Source organism: Balaenoptera ricei, chromosome 15 (genome assembly GCF_028023285.1).
Source record: "Balaenoptera ricei isolate mBalRic1 chromosome 15, mBalRic1.hap2, whole genome shotgun sequence".
Classification (NCBI taxonomy): domain Eukaryota; kingdom Metazoa; phylum Chordata; class Mammalia; order Artiodactyla; family Balaenopteridae; genus Balaenoptera; species Balaenoptera ricei.
This window is the reverse complement of record NC_082653.1, coordinates 59967485-59988721: the sequence shown is the minus strand read 5'-3', so window position 1 is coordinate 59988721 and position 21237 is coordinate 59967485. Positions and strand designations below refer to the sequence as shown.

Below are 21237 nucleotides of genomic sequence, written 5' to 3'. Positions count from 1 at the left end.
CTTTGCACAGGCTGTTCCTTCTGCCTAGAATGCCCTTCCCTGCTTTGTCCACTTATTTTCTTTGTGTTCCTTTGTCCCTTGAATATCTTTTGTGGCTACTCTTGTCACCTTGTCCCACCATTTTCTGTCTCTGTGACTGTCTCCCCACCAGCCTGGAGCCCCTGAAGGGCCAGGGCCAGTCTTGGTTATCTTTGTACCCCAACCCCCAGCACTGGGTCAAGGACATAATACCTGCTCACTAAATGTTTGAGAAATCCTACTACCAACTGCAGCAGCCCTACATGGCATTGTCCATGGGTCCAGCCCTGGGCTGAGCACTTCACAGCCATTATATCACTGAAGTTGGCACTGTTATTCTTACCCCATTTTATATGCAAGGAAATGAGGCCCAGAGAGGTTGGGAAACTGGCCCAAGGCCACACAGCTTGGAAGTGGAGCTGAGAGGCGGCTGTCCTCTTTACAGGGGGCGTCAGTCTCCTATGTCACACCCCTTCCACCCCATCACTCCCCTCCCTTACATTATCTGCCCAGCCCAGTAAACTGTTAGAACTTTGTTTCTTATGTTTCTTCTTCTGAAAGCTTCTCTCCTTTCCTATCCTCAGCAGGAACATGGGCCAGGTTCCCCTGTGATGCAACTCCATCTTTCTCTTCCAGCTCCACACCCTTCCTGGGGTGCTGGTCCTGCAGACCTCATACGAGCGAGCCCGTGGCACCCGTGTCCTGCACCACATGGTGCTGTGGGACGGCCAGGAGATGGCCATCAACGGGAGCCTCTCCGGGCCCTTCCTCAAGCCCACCAGGACCCTCAACCTGCAGGGTGAGTCTCCCAGCGGCTGCAGCAGGGGTGGCCCGTTCACCCACTCACTCAGAGCACCATCATTGAGCACCTGCTTATCCCAGGTGCTGTTCCAGGTGCTGGGGATCCACTGGGAAATAAGATGGCCCAGGTCCCCGCCCTCAGGGAGGCAGGCTGTGAGCAGGGACACATACTGAACAACATAACGTCAGGGTGTCTCCGAGAGAGAAGGGCTGAGAAAACAAGCAGGGCTTGGTTTGGGGGCCTGGAGCTCCTCCAGGTGGGGTGGTTGGGGAAGGCCTGTCTCAGGAGGTGATGTTTAAGCTGAGCCCCGAGTGACAAGAAGGCGAAGCTCTGGGGAGATCATTGCAGGCAGAAGGAACAGCAGGTGCAAAGGCCCTGGGGTGGGAACAAGCTTTGTGGCTGGAGTAACAGCAGCAAGGGCAGTGTGGCTGGAGTGGACTGAAGGGAGGAGCAGCGGGGAGATGAGGTGGGAGAGGTCAGGGGAGCCGGGTGACACAGGATCCCAGGCCCGGACAAGGAGTTGGGGTTTTAACCGAGTGTGTTAAGACAGGAGAGTGGGGCCAGGGCGTGGAAGGTGTGCCAACTCTGAGCATCCCTGAGAGGCTTCAGAGCTGAGGCTGACAGACTGAAGGTTGGCAGGGGAGGTGAGTGCACCCCCAACAGTGGCACCCGTGACCCCTGAGGCCCTCCAGGAAATAGCCCCGTCCCCAAGGGGCTGTGCAGACACACAGACTGTCAGTTAGTGTTTGAGGAGCCCCCTTACGCAGAGCAGAGCCGACCTGCTGGCCTGCCAAGCGGGAGACACGGTGCAGACCCTGGCCCCGGGGGCACGGCTTGCTGAGTGGCCCAGTGGAGTTCCCCATGGTCACGGTTGCCACACATGTGCCCTGCAAGGCAGAGGAAATGAGAAGATCCTCAGCATGCCAAGGCGGTACGTGCATGCCCTTGTGTGCATGTGTGAGCGTGTGCACGCTCGGGGGCCCATGGGTGGGCTGAGCAGTCCGTGGGCCCTGCCATGTGGTTACAGAGCATAGGAGCCAGCAGGTCAGGGGTGGAGGGAAGGAGGGGTGTGGCTCTGCATGTAGCATGCAAATGTGGTCAGTGCTCCCTGGACTGGTGACCAGATGATGCCTTGAGAACCAGCTAGTGCCACCGTCTCTGGGCACAGCTCCCCAGAGTCTGTGTGGGGACAGGCAGCACCCCTTCCAGAGGGCTCAGAGGGCAGCATGGTGGCCGTTGTCTGCAATGGGGTCTTGGGTGGACTCCTGCTCTGGGGGTCTAGGAAGGCAGGACCAGTTGGTGGCCTCACAGGATGGGATCAAGTGGTGCAGGAGGTCAGGGCAGCTGGACTCAGCCTTAAGGGATGAAGGAAGAAAATCTAGGGCAAGGAGACTGTCTGCTGTGAGGCCTCAGCTATGCATATACCACCTGTGTCACACCCCAAGGTGGAATGAGAGCATAGGGCAGGTGAGTGTGGCCAGGTAGGTGTGGGACATTCAAAGAGGCCTGGGCAACCATGAGTGTGAGGGACCTGAGAGTGATACAAGAAGGAGACTGTATCAGTCAGCTATTGTTGTGTAACAAATGACCCCAAACTCAGTGACTTATAGTAATAAGCATTTATCACTGCTCATGGGCCTGTGGGTCAGCTGGGCAGCTCTTCTGGTCTTACTCACACATCAAAGTCAGCCCCAAGTTGGGTAGGTGGTGCTGCTGATCTTGGCTGAGCTTTCTAACGTGTTCGGGGGCTGGCTGCGTGTCAGCTGGTCTGGGAGAGTCTCGACTGAAACATTCAGGTTCTCCTCTGTGTGGTGTCACCGTCCAGCAGGCCAGCCTGGGTTTGTTCTCACAGTGGCTGGGCAGGGATCCCAGAGAGCCAGTGGGAGCTGAGGACTCTTTAGGCCTAGGCTGGGGTTTGCCAGTGTCAACTTCACCAAATTCTACAAGCAAATCACAAGGCCAGCCCAGTTTCAAGGGCCAGGGAAACAAATTCCACCTCTTGATGGAGGAGGTACAAAGCCTCGTTGCAGGAGTGGAGATTTGGGGTTCTCATGGGGACACTGAGGGATTATACTGAGTGGTATGGGGACCAAGTGAGGGTGTAGCTTCTGAATTTTGTGCAGATTACCTGAGCGTGTGGCCCCAAAGTGGCCCCCTGTACCCTCTCGGCCTCGAGCCGATGTCGTCAGCTCACGCTCCCGCCCCTCCCTGTGTCCCCGCCTCCAGTGGAGCTCACCCACCCGCTGCCGCTCCCCCTGCCTCGGCACTGCAGCCTCCGCCTGGCCTCCGAGCATTCGCGACGCGGCCACCACGATGACCTGGTTGTGGGCTGGGATGGCAAAGACCAGGTAGGCGTCGGGGGGCTGGAAGGATACCTGGGAAGCCCACCCTGTGGCCTGAGTGGGGCACTTGGGGCCCTGCCCTGCCCGAGGAGCCTTACAGGGCCAACAGGGCTGGGCCCCAGTCCCCAAGGGACCATAGGAAGGGCACTGGGTGGGAGGAGGAAACCTGGGTCCCAGCACCACCTGGGACAGGAAGACCAGTGGCTGACGCATACTGCAGTCCTCTTGTGTGCCAGGCACATCAGCCCCATTTCTAGATGAAATTGAAGCTCAGAGAGGCATGGGGTCTTGCTCAGAGTCACGGAGCTACTGTAAGGCAGGGCTGGGATTTGAACCCATGAAATGCCTCCAGCCACCACATGTGTCACTCCCAGTCCCATCTTTGTCATATGCTTGTCCCCATCTGCTTCTCTCCAAGCCTCAACTTATTCCTCTGCAAAATGGGCTGAAGCTCCCGGAGGGCCTCCCACAGTGCTGGGCCAGCAGCCCTCACTCCCGTGACCTTGATGAAGAAGGTTGCCTGCACTGGGTGGTGGGGAGGGGCTTGGCCTCTCTGGGGGAGCCCTCCCCCTCAGCCTGTCCCCTCCCCAGGTGGTGCTGTCCTCCTCTCTTCGGCTGGGGAAGGGCAAGCTGGCCGCCCACGTGGCCCTGGCTCACCCCTTTAGCCTCTCCTGGCAGCGGGCCGAGGCCAGAGGCCTTGCTGAGAGCAGGGGTGGCAGGCAGCGCCGGCAGGTGAGCAGGGAGCATCCGAGGGGGCCTGGGTGTAGGGGTCTTGGGGGTTGGTGAGCTGCGTGGCTGAGCCCACGGGTGGGGCATCTGGGACCACGTGTGGGGGGAGGAGGATCCCATTTGTTCATCAGAGACAAGGACATCTCTGGAATCACAGATTCCTGAAGCTTGGAACCCCAAAGGGACCTTCATTCATTCATTCATTCATCGGTACCTTATTAAGCACCTACTGTGTGCCAGGCAGTGTTGAGGTGCGGACACAGTCCCTGCATTGATAAAGCTCACATTTTAGTGGGAGAAACAGTTACAAGCATGTCCAATTCATCACTGAAGTGCTCGTTTGTTTAGTCGGTCACTGCAGGGGTTTGAGCAGGGCAGCTGGACTCTGCATCTGACTGGGAGGCCTTGGGCAGCTCACAGCACCTTCCTAAGCCTCGGTTTTTTTCTTCTCTGAAATGGAAGACAGTAGGCCAGTGTGTGCCAGGCAAAACAGGCAAAAAGACCAAAACTCAAGCAAAGGAATGAATAAAGAAATTAAGAGCTGTGGTAAGCACCATAAAGAAAGTAAGGAGGGTGCTAAGAGAGAGAAACATTGGAGTTGGGGGGGGCTACTTTAGATGGGGTGCACAGCGAGGGCTTCCTGGAGGAGGTGGTTTGTCACCTGAGGACCCGCGGATGAGGAGGAGCTATCTGTGCCAAGCTGGAGAAACAGCGCAGTCCAGGCAGAAGGAACAGCAAGTGAAAAGGCCCCGAGGTGGGAACGGGCTGGGTGCTTCAGGAAGAGCCAGAGGCAATTAGGACCAGAACCAAGGAAGCGATGGGGCAGGGGCAGATGAGGGGGCAGATGAGGTCAGGTGAGGGGGCAGACCACGCAGGGCCCCTCTCTTGGCTCTGGTTGCCATAGCAAAATAGTACAGGCTGTGTGGCTTAAACCACAGGCATTTATTTCTCACACTTCTAGAGGCTAGAAGTCCAAGATCAAGGTGCCAGCACCGTCAGCTCCTGGTGAGAGCTCTCTTCCTGGCCTGCAGCCGTCTCACTGTGTCCTCACGTGTCGGGGAGAGAGCTCTCCGGGGTCCTTCTTACAAAGACACTAATTCCATCGTGACGCACCCCCCCCCCCGCCCCAAACCTCATCTAACCCTAATCACCTCCCAACGGCCCCCCCTCCTGATGCTGTCACATTGGGGATGAGGGCTTCAACATATGAACTTGTGGGGTGATGTGAGTCAGTCCACAGCAGCCCCACAAACCCCAGGGAGGGACTCAGATTTCATTCTGTCTTTGGGAATGATGAGTCTGGGTGTTGAGAATGAGGAGTTTTCCATCTAAACGCCTCTGGCCTCCCAGCCCGAGCGTGGCTCTAAGCTCTTACAAACACGAGCCGCAAGAGGAGGCACCGTCTCCACTCCCCATCTCTCCCCTCCGCCCGCCACTGGCCCCATCTCCTTGCAGGTACAGCTTGCCTGGAATGGAGGGCAGCCTGCGACTTTGCAGCTCACCTGGGCCGACAGGTCCTTGGCGCACAGCACCTCCTGGGATGGTTGCGTGGCCACCTCCCCGGGGCAGGTAGGCACTGGCTGCCCTGCTGATCAGGCACAGGCCTTTCGCTAACTCTGGGCCCTGTGTTGCCCTCCCTCCCCCCAGTCACGTCCTCCATCCTCTTCCCCGTCAGCTCCGGGACACCTGGGGCCTGGGCGCCCTCAGGGCCTGTGGGGCCTTAACACAGACCCCAGCAGTGTTCAGCGAGTGGCTCGATCTGTCCTGGGATGGACGCCGGGTGCAGCAGAACCTGACGTATGAGGTGAGGCCTGGGGCGCTGGGGGTCCCCACCTGCTTCAGGAAGTGCCCGGCTCTGGGGCCCTAGGGTCCTGGGTGTAAGTGCTAGTTGTGCTGGGGATCCCGGGCAACTCATTTCTCCACTGTGAACCTTGGTTTTCTCATCTGTGAAATGGGTGCAGTAATCCTTCCCTGACTGGAGTGTAGTGAGAGCTCTGGGAGGTAAGGAAAGCAAGGCGCCCAGCATGAGGCAAGCACCTGGGGAGCAGACGGGGAAGGAGCTGGTGATGCCAGTGGGCTTCTGGGGAGGGGTGGGAGGAGGTCAGGAGGGCAGGTTTCCAGAGGCGTCAGGGTCAAGGTCTCTCCAGCAGCACTGCCTGCCTGGGGCTCCTGATGGGCTATGGAGAGACAGGGACAGCTAGCCCTGGAAGTCCCCTTGCCCCTTCTGGGTCTCCTTAGGCCCAGCCCCCCTCAGTCTCCCAACAAAAGTCCTGCTCGGAGTGTAAACGGCTGCTGTGGGGCTGACCAGGGCTCTGATGGTGGGATTTCTGGCACCTGCCCTCCTCTCGTGAGGGTCTCCTGACTGCCGCTGGCCATGGGCACTCTCTCTTCCGGGACGAACCCCCATCCCATGGTGCCTTCTCCTTCCAGAGGCACCAGCCGTCCCGCCCGGACAAGATCCGTGCAGAGGCCACACTGGAGCGCGTCCTTACGGCCTCCTGCACCACGCAAAGTTTCCAGGGAGTCGTGGAGACTGACTATGCCCACTGGCTGCGCCATTCCCTGCATCTGGGGCTCTGCCACCTGCCCAGGGTGAGTCTGTCCCAGGGAAAGGCCCAGGGACCCTGGTGGTGAGGAGAGAGGAGGGTGCCCGCCCAGGTCAGGGGTGTGAGTGAGGGAGCTGGGTGCCATCACCACGGCTCTGCACATGCCACTGGGCGACCCTGGGCAGGGTTCTCTCCTCTCTGAACATCCGGTGTTTCATCTGAAGGATGGAAGATGCAGTTGGTTCCAGCATGTAGGGTGACTGTGAAATTTAAGATGAGACACTGGGAGAGTGCTCAACGCGTAAACAAAAGCTGCTGCTTTCGTCATCATTGTTAGGGGGAGGTGTTGGGACCCCTATCTCCCCAACATTCCCCCGAGTTTGTTAGCTGGTTGATTGGTCTTTCCTGCATTCTTTCCACCCTTCCTTCCACCCACCCACCCATCTTCTCAACCATCCAAACATCCATCCATCCATCTACCCACCCTCCCATCCTCCCTTCCATCCTCCCTCGCTCCCTCCCTCCCTCCCATCCCTCCATCCATTCATCCATCCATCCTCCCATTCCCCACATCCCAGGGGTCAAACTTTTTCTGTAAGGAGCCAGATGGCAAATATTTTAAGTCTTGCAGACCATATGGTCTCTGTTGCAACTCTGGCATTGTGTCATGAAAGCCACCATAGATGACATGTAAATGAATGGGTATGGCCATTCCCAATAAAAATCTATCTACAAGAACAGGCAGTGAGCCAGATTTGGCCCATGATCCATAGTTTGCCAACCCCCAATCTGTTCATCCATTCAGAAAGCATTTGTAGGTCTTACCTGTGCCAGGCTGTTCTAGGTGCAAGGGCAAGGATGGGGAAAGGGACAGACCAGGTGCCTGCCCTCCTGAAGCTCACAGTCCAGTGGGAAGAAGAAGAAAAAACAGACAAGACGCATGATATGCAGTCAGGTGTGGTGAATGCTGTGAAGGAATGAAGCAGGGAGAGTGGACAGGGGATTGCAGGGGGCCTTGCTGACGAATGCAAACTGCAGCGGGAACTGCCCGTGCAAAGGCCCTGTGGCAGGAGCATGCTTAGAGTGTTTGAGGAACACAGGGTGGCCCTTATAGAGAGAGCAAGAGGGCGAGGTTAGGAAGATAACGCAGACCCATAGGACCTGCCAAGGAGACCGGCTTCTCCTCTAAGTGCAGTGGGAAGGCAGAGGCTTTGAGCAGGGGGGACAGTGTCTGATTTGCATTTTTTCAAAGCTTGGTCTGGCTGCCAAGTGGAGGAGGGGCTGTGGGCTGGGGCAGGAATGGAGGCTGGGAGACCTGATAGGCTATTGTGACAGTCCTGGTGTGAGGGATAGTAGCCTGGACCAGAGCATAGGGAGAAGAAGCTGTGCTCCTGCACCTCCCTGACCACTGACACCCCACCCTTTCGTTCCAGGCCCTCTCGGTCTCCGGGGAGCACACATTGGGCAGCGGTGGGCTCCTGCTACTCTCCAAATGCCAGCTGGGCCTCGCCCCAGACCCAGACCACAGCCTGCACCTCAGCCTGACCCTCCGCAACCACAGCAGGCCCCGGATGCCTGACTTCTCCGGGGAGATAGAGGTAAGGTGGCTGGGTCGGGGCTGCCCACCCCATAGGCAGGATACCCTGATGTCCCTCTGTTCCTCTCTGCCCAGTGGACCACCACTGCCTGGGTGGCCCTGCCATCTAGTGGCCAGTATTAGAACTGCAGACTGGCACCCTAGTGGGGACCTGAGCTTAACTGTAGGTGGGACCCCCTGTGGCTGGCCCCCCACCCTGAACAGCTCCTCTGCTGCCCCAACATCAGCCCTTCCTATAACTGAGAGGCAGTGGCTGGACTGCCTGGGTTTGAATCCCAGCCCAACCTCTTCCTGGCTAGCAACGTACTTCCCCTCTGTGCCTCAGTTTCTTCGCCTGTAAAGTGGCGGATAATCATTGCACCTACGCTACCTCCCATGGCATTAATATTGCAGGGATTAATTATTTTAATATGTATAGATTGTTTAGAATAGTGCCTGATACAAAGCAGCCACTAAGTAAGTATTAGCTGCTATTATTATTAGCTATTATTGGCCGAGTCTTCTCCTACCCCTTCCACCTCCCAGCAGCCCAGGGAGGTAGAAGGGGGCAGAGCTGGGTTCAATACCTGCTCTGCTCCCACCTGGCCAAGGGCTATTGAGAAGGGACCTCTTTGAGCCCCATTTCCTCATCTGTAATTGGGGATCAGGTATATTTCACAGGGTGGTCAGTGGGGTTCTGGGCACCCCTCCCCTCCACCCACACAGCACGGGCATACAGGAGGTGCTCCATAAGTGCTGTCATCCACCCATCTCTGTGTCTCCCTGGCTGGGTGACCTTGACCTTGTGACTTACCCTCTTCAAGCCTCAGTCTTCTCTGTCAAATGGGAACGAATCCCATGTCCTTTGCAGAATTGTTGGGAGGAAAAGAAACAGAGTTTGCACAGCACGTGCACACAGTAGGTGCTCATGAGATGGGAGTTTCCTTCCAGCATCCAGAGCTGGATGAGGCATTTCTGTGTCTGGAGCTCACTCAGCTCCTGTTTCCGAGCCCAGGAGCAGTGGCAGTTTCAAAAGAGTTTTCCTTTCTGAGTTTCGCCAAGGCTGGCTCTCGCTTCCCCGTTTGCCAGCCAGGCCCCCAGCCACTCCCGCACCTGTAATCCCGGTGCCCCAAGGCTCACTTCCCCAGAATCGGAGGCCTGGGAGTGAGCCCCGTGGGGCCCAGCCCGCGGTGGGCGGCCAGGGAGTGGCTGGTCCTCCTGCTTCCATCCCGAGCACGTGGGCAGCTGGTTCTGACCGCCTCTCCCTTGCCCACCCCCTCTCTGCTTGCCCCGTTTTGGGGTCTGTGGTGTGGAGAGAGGCCTTTCTACAGCCTTGTTTGGTCTCTACACCAACCCGGTGGAGAAGAGGGACAGATTCAGGAGGTCAGGCACTCACCCCGGCTGCTGGGGCGCTCACCACTCAGTGACAGTGACTAAGACGGACACCTCAGGTGTGGTCTGCAGACGCCCCCCCTCAGGATCACTTCATGCACTGTGAAATCTCCTAAGGATTCCTGGGCTCCACCCTTCCCACCCACTCAGGAAGCTGCATATTTAGTGAGCACCCTGAATTTGATTCCTAGGGCTGCTGTAACAAATTAGCCCCAACTCAGTGGTTTAGCACGACAGAAATCCCTTCTTTCACAGCTCTGGAGGTTAGAGGTCTAAAGTCAAGGCGTCAGCAGGGTCATGCTCCTTCCAGAAGCTCCAGGAAACAATGCTTCCTTGCCTCTTCCAGCTTCTGGGGGCTGCCAGCAATCCAGGCGTTCCTGGGCTTGTGGCTGCGTTATTCCAATCTCTGTCTCTGTCTTCACATGGCCTTCTTATAAGGACACCAGTTATTGGATTTAGGGCCCACCCTAATCCAGTATGACGTCATCGTAATTTTATTTCATCTACAAAGAACCTATTTCCAAATAACATCACATTTACAGGTACCAAGGGTTAGAAGTTCAACAGATCTTTTTGAGGAACATAAGCCCATAACACACCTCCTACACACACACACACACACACGCACACATTCTGATTCCTGATAAATTTTGAGAACCACCATTCTATATCTGATCTTATAGATTTTGAAACTGAGGCCCAGAGAGGGTAACACACTTACTCAAGGCTGCACAGCTTGTTAGCCGCAATATCTGGACTAGAATACAGAGCAGCTGAGTTCAGGCCAGAGGTAGCTCCCCTCCCCTACAACGGCTTCTCAATCAGCCCGTTGGCTTCCCCCCTGCAAGGTCTCCTTAGGGTTCCTTCTCTTAAGGCCTCGGAGGCTTTTCCTGCCTTTGCCCCACCCCATTCGAAACCCTCCTGTCTTGTGACCCCTTCCCTCAAGGCTGGTGGCTGCAAGGGCTGGGATGAACTGCTCAGTGCCGGCCTTTATGCCAGGTGCTACCCACGATGTCTCCTTGAACTTGTGGAGACATTTGCAGTGGTTCTCATGCAAACATGGAAAACCTGGCCTGTAGGTGGAGACACCTGGGCACTGAGAACGTAAAAATGCCAGTGCCCAGCCCCTCCCCCAATCAGTTAAGTCAGAATCTCTGGGGTGAGGCCTCGGCAGCAGGAATTTTTAAGCTACTTGGATGCTGTGCGCCGCGCTTGGTTAGGTCCCTGGATGTGGATTTTAATAAGCATGTTCTGCAATTGGTAGGGATTCTGAGCCCTGTGGCAGGGGTGTAAGGTGGGGGGACCCAGTGCCCCTGAAGATGTGGGGGGTGGGGGGTGGGCATTGCCTTTTCCCTGCAGGTTCAACCTCACCCTCCTCAGCCACCTCTCCCCGGGCCTGGGGCCAACAGGGGCCAGAGGGCAGAGGCCAGGCTGCACTTAGGCCTCTGCCCTTCGCCTCCCAGCTCCGCGGCCCCAAGGCTCAGCAGTTTGGCTTGCTGGGCCGGGTCTCCACCTCAGCTTCTCGAAGCTTGGTCCAGCTGGAGGGAAATGTGGACGACGGGGACGAGAAAGTGAGACTGTTGGTGTCCCGGGCCCCGAACTGCTTCCAGGCCTCGGTGGCCCACGAGGAAGGTGAGTGGAGGTACCGGTGTGGCTCAGCAGCCTGGTCAAGGCCCCAGCTTGGCCGAAGAGTGGACAGAGATTGGGGTGCTGAGAGCTCGAAGTCAAAGGAAACCCTGGTAGAACTTGGTGGCACCCCCAGCTTGGAGGTGATGATAAGCTCCCTGTGGTCACCTGTGGTGCCAGGAGAGGCTGGGATAAGTCTGGACCAGAGGTGGGTGTGGGCTGGGGGATGGGGAAGAAACCAGGCTTCGGGGGGTTTGGAGGTTGATTTACGCAGCTCAGTTCAAGGCCCTCAAATCCTAGGGCCTTTGAGACTCTGCCTGTGGGCAGTGGGGAGCTACAGAAGGCTGTGGAGAGCGGGAGGAGTGGGCAGCTGGGAGGCAGATGGACGAGTCCTGGGTACAACAGCAGGTCCCCTCCTGGCCCCAGGGAGCCAAGAGGAGAGCGTGGTGCTGCGGGCGTGTGCCCACAGGCGGACTGCGGAGGTAGAGGCCCTGCTCCAGGACAGCGGGCAGCCCGTCCAGCCCCTGGGACGCCTGACCCTGCAGGCTGCCAACCAGAGCCTCCGCTTGGCTGCATACGGCTGCCAGGGGACCCTGCTGGGCCACGTGGAGGTGAGGGGGCTGAGGGCTGGGGGGAGGAAGGGTGTTATTCCTACCCCCCCACCCCCACCCTGCCCGGGCAGAGGCCACAGGACCAGGATCCCTAAGTCCAGGAGTACCAAGGAAACCAGAGGCAGACAGCCCGTAGCGTGGCCAACACATCCCTGGGCGTTGCTGCTGGCACCGAGAGCATTCTGTCCACTTCATCCCCGTGAGGCCCAGCCTGTCCCTCTGTGTCCGCAGTCCAGGGTGGCCGCTCTTGGGTCCCAGGTGCAAGCCCGGCTGGAGGAGAAGATCCATGGCTTGGACGCCTACGTGAGACGGTTCCAGCGCCTGGTGGGTAGAGTGCACTGGGATGTCGGGGGCACCCTTGGAGAATGGGAGGGAGCGTGAGGCGTCACCCCTCTGGCTCGTCCTGGGCCTCCCTCACGGACATGAGGGTCTTCTGGAGCTTTCTGTGCCCCAGACCCTCACGTTGATCCTGCCCCCGTTCCCCTGCCCAGGTGCAGCCGGCGGGCGCCCTGGATGGCGCGGCAGGCCCCCTTCTGCAGCTGTGCCAGGCGGGGCTGGGGGCCGTGAGGGAGAGTGGCCGGGCGGTGGCCGCGCTGTGGGACCAGAGCCGGGCCAGGCAGGGGCTGACACACCGTGTGCCGCTCTACCTGGAGAGGCTGCAGGCAGGGCTGGAGCAGCTGCGGGCTGAGCTGGAACGTGAGTGCAGGAGACAGGGCGTGACCCTGCACCCAAATCCACGCCTGATCCCAGGGCCCCCGACCCCAGGCCCCTCACGCTCGGCCTGGGGTACTGGTTCAACCAGAAAGGCCACCTGATTTCTGGCAGGCCTGCAGCCCAACTTCATTTAGACCCTCTGCCTTATTTCTCACGGACCTATAGCCTTCAGACTTTTGGAACAGTGTCCATTCTTGTCAGTCTCCAAGCTCATATCCCACATGCCCGCTGCCTTATCTCTTCTGGGACTGCTGCCCAAGTTTCTTCAGTCCCCGCCCGATTTCTTTTGGGCATACAGCTTTACTTCTATTAGGCCCACTGCCATAGATTCTAGGGCCTATTTCTGGTTCTGTGATAAGCACCAGTGAAACCGTGCGGGTCGTGAAGGCTGCTGTCCCGAACGCCCTCCTGGCGGTGCTGGGACCCTCCAGCCTCTCCCAGGGCCAGGAGCACCAGGGCTGACAGCTGGCCCAGCAGGGAGCCCCAGGACCCTGCCCAGCACCAGGGCGGCCATCCCTCTGACTGGCCAGTGCTCGGGCCAGACAGGCTATTAAATGTCCTCTCACCCCTGCTTGTGTCCCTTTGTCAGAATCCCAGGGCCACCCCCAGCCTCGTGATTCATTAGGACTCACAGTTCTCAGGATGTAGTTGCACCCACAGCTATGATTTGCTACAGGGACAGGATACAGAGCCAGGTGGCAGAGGGACAGGTGCAGGGGAGGTTCTAGGGAGACCAAGCACGAGCTTCCAGACTCCTCTCCCAGTGGGGGCACACGGGACTCCCTCCACTGCCCCAGCTTTGAATTGTGGCAACATGTGTCAAACGCTGTCTGCCCGGGGAGCTCGTTAGAGACCCTGCGCCCAGGCTTCTCACTGGAGGCTGGTCACGTAGGAGCCTCTGCCTGGCACAGACCAACATTCCAGACTCGCAGAAGGAAAGGGGGTGTTCAGCATAAACCACTTTGCTCGTGCAATCCAGGCACAGTGAGGCCCTCTTATCAGGTCTGGGAATGGTGGGAACCCCCCAGAATCCAGCCAGGGCTGACCTGTGAACAGGCCTTGCAGTCGGGCAGTCTCAGGCCTGCCGGGCTAACTCTTTTCCAGTCTCTAGTGCCACCACCTCATTCCAGGTCACAGGCCCTATTTCCTTCCTGGAGGCCCGGGTCGTCGGGGGGCTGGTTTTCCTGTGTGGGCCGGGGATGCGGGTAGCGGCATCTCACCTGCCACCAGGGCCGGGAGGCCTCACGGTGCGTGGTGGCTGCCTTTGCAGAGCCCCTGGCCACGCTGAAGGACGCCTACTTGGAGGTGACAGTGCAGCCCCTGGACGAGGTGTGGCAGGAGCGGGCCGAGGAGGCCGTGCAGCGGCTGCAGGCCTGGGTGTCCGGGACGCCGGGGACCTGGGGGTCCGGGCCCATCGCGGCAGCGCTGGAGGCCACGAGGGGCGCCCTGGAGCTGGTGAGGTGGGGCGAGGGGGAGGGAGGCGGCCCTGCAGGCAGGGATGGCCCTGACGGCTCTCACTGCCCCCACCTGCTCCAGGCCACCCACCAGATGCTGTCTTGGGCTGAAGCTGTGTTCTCACAGGCACTGAGGCGGCTCTGCAAACCCTTGTTGGACATGTACAGCTTCTCAGCCAGGTAACTTGTCCCCTCTGCGGTCTTGCCCCACGCCAGGCACACCCTCCGTCTCATCTGCTCCCCTGACAGCCCTGCCATAGAAACATTTTCAGCCCCATTTTACGGATAAGGAAACTGAGGCTTATTCTTCATTCCGCGGATATTTTATGAGCACTCTCTTTGAGCAGGCGCTGTTTTAGGTGTGCAGACGCAGCGGTGAGTGGGATAGATCCTGGCCCTCACGAAGGCCATGGCTGAGCAGGGAGACGTTCACTGAACACAGTGACCAGGTTATCTACCCTCAGGGGCGGCAGGCCTTCCTATAAAGGGCCTGAGAGTGATGTGTTCAGGATTTGTAGCCCGATGGTCTCTCACGTAGCCTTTGTTTTTTGTTTTTGTTAAGAATCCTTTAAACAGTAAAAGCCATTCTTAGCTTGCAGGCCATCCAAAAGCAGGACACAGGTTGGATTTGGCCATGGACCACAGTCTACCGACCTCTGAGCTAGTATATTAGGTACCAAGTGCTACAGAAAAAAAAAAGTTCCCCAACCAGGAATCCAACCCGTGCCCCCTGCAGTGGAAGCGCAGAGTCTTAACCATTGGACCGCCAGGGAAGTCCCCGAGGGGGGCATTATAAAGAGTGAGGCTGTGGTTGGCTTCAGTGAGAAGGTAGCATTTGAGCAAGGGCTTGACGGGTGAGGGAGTGAGCCGGGTGCACATCATGGGAAGAGCGTTCCAGGCGGAGGGCACAGCTGGTGCAAAGGCCCAGGGGTGGGAGTGCACTTCCTGCTTGAGGAATCTGAAGGAAGCCAGGGGGGCTGGAGTGGAGAGTAGAGGAGTCGGCGGGGTAACAGGGTTCCAGGCAGCCTGGGGCCTTTGTCTCTTACTCTGAAATGGGAACACACAGGAGGTTTTGAGCTGAAGAAGGATATGATCTACCTTTCATTTAAAAAGATCCCTCTGGCCCCAGTGTTGAGAATAAAGACTGGGGGCAGGGAGGCGGATAGAAGCAGGGAGCCCAGTTTAGACTGGTCCAGGCGAGACGGGAGAGTAGCTGCACCGAGCAGTGGCAGCCGCGGAGGGGGTGCGAGGCGGTCAGGTTCCGGGTGTTGTAAGGACAAGCCTGTAGGATTGGCTGACAGATTGGATGGAGGTGGTGAAAGAGAAGAGCCAGGGATGACTCCCAGGGTCTTGGCTTTGGTGACTGGAAGGATGGAGGGTTCATCTACGGAGTAATGGGGATGACTGGGGTGCAGGGCGCAGCTTGGAGCTTTGTTGGTTTCCTGTGGCTGCCACAGCAAATTACCACAAGTTCAGTGGCTTAAGCGACACAGATGTGTTCTCGTGTAGTTCTGGAGGTCAGAAATTCAAAATGAATGTCAGGTTCCTCTGAGAGGCTCGGGGGAGAACCCTTCCCTTCCCAGCCCCTGCAGGCCGCCTGCTTGCCTCGGCTCGTGGCCCCCGCCTCCATCTTCAAAGCCAACAGGGCAGCATCTTCTCCCCTCTGGCTGTTGTCCTTATATCTTCTCTCTGACCCTCCTGCCTCTCTTATAAGATCCATTGTGATTCCATTGGCCACCGGGATAATCCGTCTCAAAATCTTTAGTGTAGTCACACCTGCAAAGTCCCTTTGGCCTCCTAAGATAACACAGTCAGAGGTTCCAGGGACTTGGGCGTCTTTGGGGCTGTTGCTCAGCCTACTGTGGTGGGAGCGGGTGGTCTGGAGCTCTTTCCGACCTGCTGAGTTTGAGACGCCATCAGGACACCCCACCGAGGCAGCTTTCTGAGGCCTGGGCCGTAGAGCAATTTGGAGGTTTTGGAGAAGTCACTGGCCCTGACGGAGCAGCAGAGCCAGCCTCAGGGACAGGCCTGAGGAGCCCCTTCCCCACTCAGGCCGGAGGCCCCGCCAGGGCACATACGTTCAGGCCCCTGGCAGGAGATCAGATGCCTGCGTCCTTAAAATAGGACAGTCACTTCTACCCCCAGCCTCCACCTCATTGTGCCACCTCCCCAAACAAAGCCTGTTCCCTCCCTAAGAGGCTGACGTTCCGTGGAGGTCAGCTTGCGCCGGACCCTTACATGGCCATCCTGCGGCTGCGGAAAGTGAGGCTCCGACAGGCACGACTTGTGCTGGGGTCTCCCAGCTCCTCTGTGCTCCCTCCAGGGACCACTCAGTGCTGGTGACACTGCCGATGCTGCCTGCAGGGGACGAGCCCCTGGACGTGGCCCGGGTGACCAGCCACCTGGTGGAGGAGAAGCTGCTGCGGCCACTCGGAGAGCTGTATGGGACCAGCGTGCTGGCCGAGTACCACCGGCTCAAACGCCGTCTGCTGGGGGCCCCCTCTGGATGTGAGTCCTACGCCGCCCTCCTCCCCGGGACCCCTCTGCCCTTTGGAACGTGGCAGCAGAACCTGGCAGGGCCAGATAGACAGTGGGACCATCCCCCAGTAGCACAGGGAAGACTTAGCATTGTAGTGCTGGGCCCATCTGATCCCAGGCTGATTCCAGAGGTTACTGGGCTTCCCAACGTCAAACAGGATGAGGGTTGGGCTGCAGATCCAGGTTTTTGTCCAGAAAGTAAAAGCCTGAGCCTGGAACCCAGCGCAGAGGTGTGGCGAGGGGCTGAGGGCCAGGCCAGCTCCCTCTAGGCGGACTCTGCAGGAGAAGCACCAGGCAGACCTCCAGTTGCAGCCGGAAGGCCACTAATTGAGTCCAGACTGTCCGTCAGGCAAGGCCTGGAGCCACAGGCAGTGCTGGGACCAGACGCAGCTCTGGGGGCCCTGGGGGCTTGGAGCCCCTGGAGTTTGCATCCGCTCCCCTGAGTGCGATCTGGTGAGTCTCCTCACCTCTCTGTCACCTGGAGGGGGCAACGTGGCTCACTGTGTGGTAACGAGTGTGTGCCTTTGGTGCCCGGGAGGGTCTCAAGTCAGTGGGAAAGCTTGGCAAGGACTGGTGTGTAGCATGGGGTCTTGTGATCTCACAGGTGGGAACGCGGAGGCTTGGGCAGGTGGGAGCCCCCCCAGAGTCTGGGGTACTTGTCTGCTAGGCAGCGTGGCGACTGGAAGCAGCCTGGTCTTTGGGTTCCACGTGTGCAACCTGGACCGGCCTGTGACCTTCAGCTCTGACACCTGACAAGGGGCTCCCAGTACTCTCCTCGTGAGGCCATCATGGGCTGGCATGGGCCAGCAGCTGCCGGGTACCTGGCCTGGGCGTGTGTTCAACGGGTGGGGCTTCTCTTACCCGACCCCCACGCAAGCCTCTGCTCTGCAGCAGCGCCGGCTCAGGGGGTCCAAACTACCCTCTCTTGGGCCACCTCCTGCCCACCGTGAAGAGGGCCGGGCCTGGCCCACGTGGCACCTCCCTCCTGTTGGATGGAGCCTTTGGCCGTCCTTTTTTTTTTTTTTTTAATGAAGACATTTGACTTTTGTGGGGGCATTCTGTTGTTTCTTTTTAAAAAAAAATATTTATTTATTTGGCTTCATTGGGTCTTAGTTGCGGCATGCAGGATCTTTCGTTGCAGTGCACAGGCTTCTCTCTAGTTGTGGCACGTGGGCTCCAGAGCACGCGGGCTCAGTCGTTGCGGCAATCGGGCTCTCTAGTTGTGGTGCACGGGCTCAGTAGTTGCAGGGCATGGGCTTAGTTGCCCCATGGCATGTACGATCTTAGTTCCCTGACCAGGGATCAAACCCGCATCCCCTGCATTGGAAGGTGGATTCTTAACCACTGGACCACCAGGGAAGTCCCCCGTACTTTTTTTTTTAATAGTGAATGTGTCTCTTTTCTCTTTTCTGCAGTAGCTTCATTGAGGTATAATCCACCTACCACCCAGGTCACCCTTTTTTTTTTTTTTTTGAACTGTGGTTACAATTCAACAAATTCTAACCTTCAGTCAAGGGTGACAAGAAATGAGAGACAAATGGAAAAATACCATTTGTATTCACCTTTATAAATAAAATGATGTGCTTAGTTCCATTTGGAGGCAAAAGCATGGAACCTGGTGGTCCTTTTTTTTCTTTCTTTCTTTTAAATTGAATTACAATGTTTTGTTAATTTCTGCTGTACAGCAAAGTGACTCAGTTAGTTATACACATATATACACTCTTTTTTAAATATTCATTTCCATTATGGTTTATCATAGGATATTGAATATAGTTCCCTGTGCTATACAGTAGGACCTTGTTGTCTATCCATCCTTTATATAATAGCTGACATCTGCTAACCCCAACTTCCCACTCCATCCCTCCCCCAACCCCCTTGGCAACCACAAGTCTGTTCTCTATGTCTGTGAGTCTGTTTCTGTTTTGTAGATAGGTTCATTTGTGTCATATTTTTAAATTTTTTCATTCATTTCCTTTCATTTGCTGCGCCCCACAGCATGTGGGATCTTAGTTCTCCGACCAGGGACCAAACCCGCGCCCCCTGCATTGGCAGTGCAGAGTCTTAACCACTGAACCGCCAGGGAAGTCCCTGTGTCATATTTTAGATTCCACATACAAGTGATATCATGATAATCTCTAGTTGCATCCATGTTGCTGCAACTGGCATCATTTCATTCTTTTTTATGGCTGAGTAGTATCCCATTGTATATATGTACCACATCTTCTTTATCCATTCATCGGTCGATGGACATTTAGGTTGTTTCCATGTCTTAGCTATTGTGAATAATGCTGCGGTGAACATAGCGGTGCATGTATCTTTTTGAATTAGAGTTTTGTCTGGATATATGCCCAGGAGTGGAATTGCTGGATCATATGGTAGTTCTGTTTTTAGTTTTTTAAGTAAGCTCCATACTGTTCTCTGTAGTGGTTGTACCAATTTACATTCCCACCAACAGTGTAGGAGGGTTCCCTGTTCTCCACATCCTCTCCAGCATTTCTTATTTGTAGACTTTTTAATAATGGCCATTCTGACCAGTGTGAAGTGGTACCTCATTGTAGTTTTGATTTGAATTTCTCTAATAATTAGCGATGTTGAGCATCTTTTCATGTGCCTATTGGCTATTTGTATTTCTTCTTTGGAGAAATGTTTGTTTATGTCTTCTGCCCATTTTTCGATTGGGTTGTTTGTTTTTTTAACATTGAGCTGTATGAAATGTTTGCATATTTTGGAAATTAAGCCCTAGGTGGTCTCATCCTTTGCAAATATTCTCTCCCATTCTGTAGCTTGTCTTTTCGCTTTGTTTGTGATTTCCTTTGCTGTGCAAAAGCTTGTAAGTTTGATTAGGTCCCATTTGTTTGTTTTTGGTTTTATTTCTGTTGCCTCGGGAGACTGCAGGTTGCCCATTTAAAGTGTCTGATTCAGTGGCTAGTGTGTATCCATCACCACGGTCAATTACAGAACCTTCATCACCCCAAAAAGACACCCTGCATCCCTTAGCTCTGTGTCCCCATCCCTCAGCTATACCCCCAGTCTACTTTCTGTCTCTGTGGATTTGCCTGTTCTGGACACCGCGTATGAATGGAATCACGTAACACGTGCCCTTTTATAATGGGCTTTTCACTCAGCGTAAAGTTTCTGAGGTTCATCATGTTGGAGCGGGCATCACACCTCATTCACCTTAGGGGACCCCTAGAGCTCAAGTCATCTTGAAGCCAGAGGTTCTTGGGGGCAGACCCCACTCCCCACGTGGGCTGCCCATGAGGACATGGGCCAGGGAGCAGGCTGTGGACAGGCTGGGCTGCCCCGTGGGCTCAGGGCCCGGGCACAGCGGGCCCCACTCCCCCTGCGTCTGGCCTCTTCTCTGCAGACCACGCTGTGGTGGCCGGTGCCAGGCATGTGGTGACCTTCGACGGCCAGGTGTGGGGCATCAGTGCCGGCTGCGGCAGCCTGCTGCTGGCCAAGGACTTCGCTCACGACACATTCTCGCTGACACTAAACCGGGCGGGCTCGGGGCTCACGTCCCTGACCGTGGAGTTGAACCACACCACCCTCGTCCTCTACCCCAGCCTGAAGGTGAGCCTCCAAGAGCAGGGTGGGGGGGGGCGGGTGGGCAGGTCTCCCAGACACTTTCCTGCCTCCTGTCACGTCCACACACCTGTGCCCCGTGGAGACTGTCACCTGTCCTGCTCAGCCCCTGTCTGGCCCACAGACCTACAGGCTGTATAACTCCTCCCTGCCTGCCGAGAGCTGTCTGGACCTGGATCTGCCTCCTGCCAAGCCCAGGAGGGACCACGTCCCCAGGATCGAGCTGACCAGTGAGGACGGTGTGTCTGCTGTCTGTGACCTCCACGCCAGCCTCTGCAGCCTGACCCTGAGCGTCTGGCAGCACGGTGGGTCTGGGCCCCCACTGGCGGCCTCCGAGCCAGCGCGGTCAGCTTCCAGGGCTGAGATTGACAGGTCCCAGTGGGCAGCACTCTGAGTCCTTGGGAGGCTGTGGGCGGGAGGCCCAGGGACACTCTTGGGCCTCTGCTGCTCCTCGGGGCTGACAACCCGAGCGGGCATCAGAGCAGCCCAAACAGCTCAGAACTGGAAGAGGGTCAAAGGCCATCTCTCCCGGCTTTGATCACGTCCAGCACTGGGACAGCCCCTACTCCAGGGGCGGCGCAACTCTGGATGCAGCCCGGCTGGGTGACCGCTGCCCGGTTTCAGGCACTCAAGCACGCACGGTCTGCTGCTTCTCATGTGATCCTCCCCCTGTTGTCCCCTGGGACACACGACATGACCCAGCTTAATTTACTGGCCCCCCACTCCTCCAGCCACGAACATCAGGGCCAGGCTTGGAGCCCAGAGCTCTGCCCCCTTCTCTGGGACGTGCCGCTCCCCTTGATCTGGCTGCGCAGCCCCAGGAACACTTGTAAAGAGCTTGCATCCTGACCACTCGGGACGGGGCTGGTGGATGGGGGAGGGCCCGGGGAGGGAACAAATGCTTTTCTCAGTCCTTTTTCTCCTCTCCCTCTGGTGAAGTTTCAGAGCCAGGACCGGTGTTGGGGGGGGTCAGGTGTGGAGGGCGCAGGGTCTGGCCATGCCCCCCCCGCCAACCCTGGCCAGCAGGCTCTCACAGCCTGTCCTGCCTTCCCTGCCCCCCAGGCCTGTCCGCTGGCCTTCTGGGCACCAACGACAACGAGGCAGGCAATGAGCTGATGCTGCCGGACGGCACGGTGGCCAGCAGCCTGGAGGAGTTCACCCCCGCCTGGCAGGTGAGCTGGCTAGCCAGCCCTCCCTCCCTCGGGGCTGGGCGTCATCGCTAGGATGCCGTGGCTGTGGATGGAGAGGGGAACAGGTGTGAGCCGGGCGCGCCCCGGAGAGGGAAGCCTCTGTGTGGCTTGGCC

At 57.3% G+C, this 21237-nt stretch overlaps 1 protein-coding gene and 1 long non-coding RNA gene across 4 annotated transcripts in view; one reads left to right on the top strand and one right to left on the bottom strand.

Annotated features, from left to right (window-relative positions):
* Positions 1 to 21237, top strand: part of LOC132348415 (uncharacterized) — a 175803-nt gene that overhangs the window by 142279 nt on the left and 12287 nt on the right. For 2 of the 3 annotated variants that reach the window (XM_059895845.1, XM_059895843.1), the window contains exons 54-70: positions 655 to 817; positions 3047 to 3168; positions 3754 to 3894; positions 5347 to 5460; positions 5567 to 5695; positions 6322 to 6483; positions 7871 to 8035; positions 10869 to 11037; positions 11458 to 11642; positions 11874 to 11966; positions 12134 to 12338; positions 13627 to 13811; positions 13893 to 13990; positions 16134 to 16318; positions 19716 to 19921; positions 20058 to 20238; positions 20996 to 21105. In XM_059895845.1, the coding sequence (XP_059751828.1) occupies positions 655 to 817; positions 3047 to 3168; positions 3754 to 3894; positions 5347 to 5460; positions 5567 to 5695; positions 6322 to 6483; positions 7871 to 8035; positions 10869 to 11037; positions 11458 to 11642; positions 11874 to 11966; positions 12134 to 12338; positions 13627 to 13811; positions 13893 to 13990; positions 16134 to 16318; positions 19716 to 19921; positions 20058 to 20238; positions 20996 to 21105 (2613 nt within the window). Of the gene's footprint in view, positions 1 to 654; positions 818 to 3046; positions 3169 to 3753; positions 3895 to 5346; positions 5461 to 5566; positions 5696 to 6321; positions 6484 to 7870; positions 8036 to 10868; positions 11038 to 11457; positions 11643 to 11873; positions 11967 to 12133; positions 12339 to 13626; positions 13812 to 13892; positions 13991 to 16133; positions 16319 to 19715; positions 19922 to 20057; positions 20239 to 20995; positions 21106 to 21237 lie in introns of those variants that run through there. The other variant, XM_059895846.1, reaches the window with a different exon arrangement.
* Positions 13230 to 21237, bottom strand: part of LOC132348417 (uncharacterized) — a 39908-nt gene continuing 31900 nt past the window's right edge. Inside the window, exon 4 of the long non-coding RNA XR_009497465.1 lies at positions 13230 to 14857. This is a non-coding gene — a long non-coding RNA (uncharacterized LOC132348417). The remainder of the gene's footprint in view (positions 14858 to 21237) is intronic.